The following is a 5,590-nucleotide window of genomic DNA, read 5'->3' as shown; positions in this document are numbered from 1 at the left end:
CCACTGGGCCCTGGGCTTGGAGAGGTGAGGGGATGGTATGGGTCCCACAGACTGGCCAGGTTGGTGGCCCCCAGGGACACGGCCACGCACGGCCGCTGCTGCCTCGCTGTCAGGGCACAGAGGAGGACGCGGCCCGGCCTCCACACCTCCACCCTCAGGTCTCCAGCCATCGGAAGCCCTTTGGGGCCCTTAAGGGACCCCAGGACACAGACGGGGTGGAGAGTGGGTCTGGGGCACAGCCCGTGTCCAGCCCGGTGCCGACCCCCTTCCACGGCCTCCTCCAAAGGCAGCTAATGCTCCATTTCCCAGACTCCCTTGCAGCTAAAGTTCTGTGTCCTGGGGGGATTCAGGAAGGTGGTGAGGGTTAAGCCTGCACATCAGCGTGCACACATTTCCATGCACCACGCCTGTGCCCTTGGGCTGTGCCAGCACCCCCTCCAGCCTCAGGGCCCTTCCCAGAACGGTCTCCCCATTCCCTGTGCCCCTCTTGGGTGTGGCCATTCAAGGCCTGTTGTCCCTGGGGGACCAGGAGCCCTGGGAGCAGAGCAGGGCCCGAGGGAGGCTGGGCCTCAACCTTGGCCTTCCGCACTTACCCCCCTCTGGCCTCGCTGTGAGCCCCATGCCTTGCCCTGGGGGTGCTGAGAGATGGCAGAGAGTGGGGAGGGCAGCCCTGCCCAGGACAGGCCCTGCCTTCCGGAAGCAGAGGGAGAGGACAAGGGGCGTGGTGGGGCGGCCAGAGATTGGGATCTACCTGCCCTGGGGTACTTGCTGGCTGGGGAGCCCGTCCGTGTTGACCGTGGGCGGTGGAGCCTCCCCCTTGCCAGGCGAAGCCTATAAAGCCACCCGGAGTCCAGCCCTGGGCCGCCTGCTGGTGACCATGAAGGCTGTCCTCCTTGCCCTGCTGGCTCTCGGCTTGGCCCTGCAGCCAGGTGAGACCTCCGCCCCCATGGGGCCCGGCCACGGGAACAGCACTGGGAAGGGGGACAATCGGGGAGACCAGAGGGCCACTCAGCGAGGGGACCCACCCAGAAGGACAGAGAGAGGAGACAGAGGTGGGGAACGGGGGAGGGCGGTCAGGTGGAAGGTAAGGGAGGCAGCGGCAGGAAGAAGGGGCTTTGGTCCTTGCCCGTGTCCCCCTCTGGGGCAGCTCTGAGGACAGCCAGGGGGCAGCAGGGACTCGCCCAGAGGCGGGAGCGCATGGCGGGGCCTGGCTTTTGGAGGACGAGCAGCCGGAGGGATGCACGGGGAACATGCAGGGTTGGGGGAGGCACAGGGGCAGAAAAACCTCAAGGTAACAAGTGCCGCGGAAGCAAGGAAGGGCCAAATGAACGGGGCGGGGGGGGGCCTGGAGGGTGTCCTGACAGCACCTGGGGCCTCTCCCCAGGCCCAGCCCTGGGGTCCACTGTGGGCACCAAGGACCGCAGACACCCAGGCCGGGGAGCGGGCTCGGCTGCTCTGGTCTGCACTCCAGGCCCCACGCGGTCCTTCCCGTCCTGGGAAGTCACGAAATCTCTTGGAGTCTCAGCTTCCTCTTCTGGAAACTGGGGCTCATGATGATGGCCCCCAAGGCTGCTGGGGGGTCAGCTGGGATGTGGGGTGACTGAGCACAGGACCGGCAGCCTGGGGCCTCCTTGCCTCGGGTGACTCTATCCTATCCCACCATTGTTTTGACTGGAAGGGGCCTTACCATGCCAGCTGGGGCCACTACTCCCAGGGACAGAGCAGGGCCTGGCCAGGGCCCACACAGGGTCTCCCGGCCCTAGCGAGACCTGGGCAGGGCTGGGAGGCTGTCGGACGGGCGCGGGTTATTAGAGACAGTGACGCCCGGTGGCAGGAGCAGTTCTGGAGTCCTGCCCACCCTGCCCTCCCCGGCCCCGTGGGGGAGCCCGTGCCCACACTGGAGCGCGTCACTCCCTTCCGCCTCAGACCAGGGGCATTTGGCAGGGGGGCGGGCTGGGGCACTCATGGTGGGTTCCAGGTGCCAGGGAAGCCAGGAGGCAGAGAAGCATTCCCGGTGAACTCCGATGAGCAGGGCTCCCTCCCTGGGGGCCGGGGTGTCCCCAGTCTGCAGTGGGCTCGTGGGCTCTCACACACTGCCGGCAGCTTGGAAGCTATGACAGATGACGAAAGGAGGCTGCTTCCCCACTCTGAGCCCCCCCACCCCCCAGGCACCGCTCTGCGCTGCTACTCCTGCAAGGCCCAGGCGAGCAACCGCGATTGTCGGCATGTGCAGAACTGCACCGACTCCGAGACGTACTGCTGGACCGAGCGCATCCGTGAGTTCCCTGCCGTTCCCGCGCCTCCCCGGACCCTGCCCAGATCCCCCCAGGACCGGGTGGGGATTGGCCTTCCCTCTTGCCATTCCCTTGGACTCCCTGCACCTTCCCACCCCCTGGTAGGGACTCAAAGACCTTCTGTCCATCTGCCCACTTGTTCATCCACCCACAGATACAGGTGCTCAGCTTCCCGTCCACGCACCGCTCCACCCATCCCTTGTCTGTCCGTCCATCCGTCCCCCTTCGTTACTCATCCATCCATCCCTCCTATATCACTCATCCGTCCACGCACCCGCCCATCATCCCCCTCTATCATCCGTCCACCCACCCATCCACCCACCCGTCCATCATTCACTCACCCATCCCTGCATTCACCCATTAGGCATTTTCAGTTGCAGCAGAAGGTCCGGTTGCCTTGGGCATGTGGGTATGGATGAGCCCAGGCGCCTGCCCTGACGCTGCTGGCAGTCTCGAGGTAGTCACCCGGGGTGACTCTAAAGTGTTCGAGTGGGGACAGGAAGAGGGCCGTGGGACCGAGGACAAGGCCAGGTAGGTGAGCTGAGCAGCCCCTCCCCCCAGGTGCTGTTGACATCATGACCATCATCAGCAAGGGCTGCAGCGAGCACTGCGTGGAGGACGCCCAGAACTACTACGTGGGCAAGAAGAACGTCACTTGCTGCTCCACGGACCTGTGCAACGCCAACGGGGCCCATGCCCTGCGGCCAGCGGCTGTCACCCTGGCGCTGCTCACCACTCTCGGTGGCCTGCTGCTATGGGGTCCCAGCCGGCTGTAGGATCCGGGAGGACCCCACTGTGTCCCACACTGGGTATCAGTGCCCAGGGGCTCTGGAGCGCTCTTCACACACACCTGGCCCAGTCGAGACCCCTCGGAGACCCCAGCTCAGGTTGGGCCATGCCTCTCTGCCCCTTCCAGCCTTCTGTGGCTCCCTCCAGAAGCCCTGCCCAGCCCCCACTGCTCAGCAGGCTGGGTCCTGTTGATGCGGCGCTGTTCCAAATCCCTAGAACCCAGCCTGCACGCGGTCTGCCCAACGCCCATGTCGCAGCCCCTCCTCAACCCTGGCTTGGGCATTTCTTCCTCCAGCAAGACGTCTCTGCCCCACCGTCCATCGGCGGAGCCATTCCCACCCGTGAGGTCCCCCACAACCAGCAAGGAGCAGGCACTCGGGAGGGCCCCACAAAGGCTGAACAGAATTAGAGACAGGGAGTGTGAGTTCCCATGGGCCCCAAGAGATGAGGTGTGGAGGGGGGTCCAGCTCCCCATGGCCATGGGAGTCCTGGTGCAGTAACCCCAGCCCACAGGAGGCCCTTAATAAAATCCCCCCGACCTAGTGGCAGAGAGCTGTGTTCTTATGTGCCCTGGGGTGGAAGTCAGGGTTGGGGTCCGGCGCTGTGCCGGACGGCCGCCCGGCCCCGTGTCCACAGGCTGTGGCCACGGCACTGACCAGCCACATGGGTGGAGGTCCGGCCTGGGCAGGAGCACATGACCGGCCCCTGGAAGGGAGGGCATTGCTGCAGAAGGGGGTGGCGTCCCTACGGACTCCCGGCTCTTGCGGTGAGCCCCGCTCACGTCTTTCGACCTCCGTGAGCCTCAGATACTTATCTGTGACCCATCTGCTGTGAGGACTGATTCACAGGACACAGAAGCTTCTGGGGGGAGAAGCTGCGACTGTGTGAGGTCCCCACAGGGTCCCTTCCCTGGCCTTCCCTTTTGTTCGAGGAGAGACCCTCTGTCTCCTTCTTGAATTTTTTATTTTGTCTGTTATAAGGGAGGGCGGCCTATGTGGGTGGGCGGCCGTTGGGGGGTGTGAGCGGGGTGGGGGCCGTGAGGAGGGTGTGTCCTCAGAGCGGGGGCCAGGACGGACATGCACGGGATGGCGCTTCCAAGACACGTACCAAGCCGTGGGTGAGGCAGCATTAGAACCCGGGGTCTGGAGAGCTGGGCTGGGGGTGGGGCGGGGTTACACTGACCAACAAGGTTGAGCCAGAAGCCCAGAGTCTCCCTGTGTGTGTCCTCAGGCAGGCCACTGGGTCCCAGGGTTGCCACCTCTGGAGGGTGGAGTTCCCCATGTTGAGGGGTGATCCTCCCTGCTCCCTTCCCAGCCCTGGCGCCCGGCTCCTGGGGAGCACCTGTGGGCTCCCGCCTCTCCTACGATGCTCCCCTGGGGCCCAACACACAGACCTGGCGTGGCTCCAGTCCAGGGTCCTGGGTTCAGGGCTGGGCCTTTATTTCCTGGGAGGGCACCCCAGAACTGGGGGGACCCTGGGCAGAGCATTAGGCCCAGCAGGGTCTGGGCCGGGCTGGAGCTTGGAGATTGAGGACTGGTGGGCACTCAGGACTGGGCTTCTTTGTGCCCTGAAGTTGTGGGGCCCAGGCTCACTGACCCTGCCCAGGACACAGCGGACACCTCTGTAGTTACAGAGCACCTGCTATGTTCCAGGCACACCAAAAACAGCAGTCGCCTGGGCTTGGCTGGATTCTCCCGGACCTCTCTTGATGCCCTGGGGCCACCCCAGGTCATGGAGCTTACAGGACAGAGGGCTTAGGTGAACAGGATCAATACGGAAATATGTAGCATGTCAGCAGGAGAAGCTCAGAAAGGAATAAATCACAGAGAGAAAATCACACACACCGGTGGGGCCAGGAAGCCTCTGTGGGGCCTGCAAGTCCGGAGGGACAGGCCAGAGTCCGCTGAACAAGGCAGGGACCCCTTGGGCAGGGCTCCTCCTCCCTGGGGCTGAGGCTCAGGGTGGTGAGGCGATGCCTGGACCACCATATCCTGTCCCAGGCTCCTGGGTTGGAAACATCTGGGCCAGGGGCAGGGGAGAGGGCAGGTAGGTCCCTGCGATGTGGGAGGCCTGGCAGGGTTCTCCATGTCCCAGAACCAGGGGCTCTCCTCCGGCCTCCTGAGCTGTCTCCAAGTTCATGCAACCTCACTGCACAACAGAAGGTGGGGCAGGAACCCCTCCCGACACACAGCGCGCTGGGGCCGACGGGGCTCCTCCTCTCAGGGTGGGGAGAGCAGGGGGCCACCTGCGGGGGCAGCCCACTGGCCCAGGGCCCCTCAGCAGCGGGCCCTAATCTCCCCGTCCCCTCACCATCTCGTCCTCATGAACTACAGAAAAGCAAAGAATAAGAGAGCACAGGGCTCAGATCCGCACACACTAGGCTGGCGCGTGTCACCGTCTGCACTGGCTCCGGGATGCTTCCTGGGTGAGAACGCGCAGGTGTACGCCGCGAGCGTGCACACCTGGCTCACCAGACACACGCTCCCCAGCAAACTGCTTTCTGAACA

The 5,590-nt window shown here is 64.6% G+C and overlaps 1 protein-coding gene across 1 annotated transcript; it reads left to right on the top strand.

Moving 5' to 3' along the window:
• Positions 1 to 877: 877 nt before the first annotated feature.
• On the top strand, positions 878 to 3,624 carry PSCA (prostate stem cell antigen; the record flags this gene model as incomplete). Its single annotated transcript, XM_080800043.1, has 3 exons — positions 878 to 929; positions 2,169 to 2,276; positions 2,856 to 3,624. The coding sequence occupies 3 exons, from the start codon at positions 878 to 880 to the stop codon at positions 3,068 to 3,070; spliced, it is 375 nt and encodes a 124-aa protein (XP_080656169.1). The 3' UTR covers positions 3,071 to 3,624.
• Between the last annotated feature and the right edge of the window lie 1,966 nt (positions 3,625 to 5,590).

This window comes from Martes martes (genome assembly GCF_963455335.1).
Source record: "Martes martes genome assembly, chromosome: 4".
Lineage (NCBI taxonomy): Eukaryota > Metazoa > Chordata > Mammalia > Carnivora > Mustelidae > Martes > Martes martes.
The sequence above is the reverse complement of the archived record's forward strand: the minus strand, read 5'-3'. Positions and strand labels throughout refer to the sequence as shown.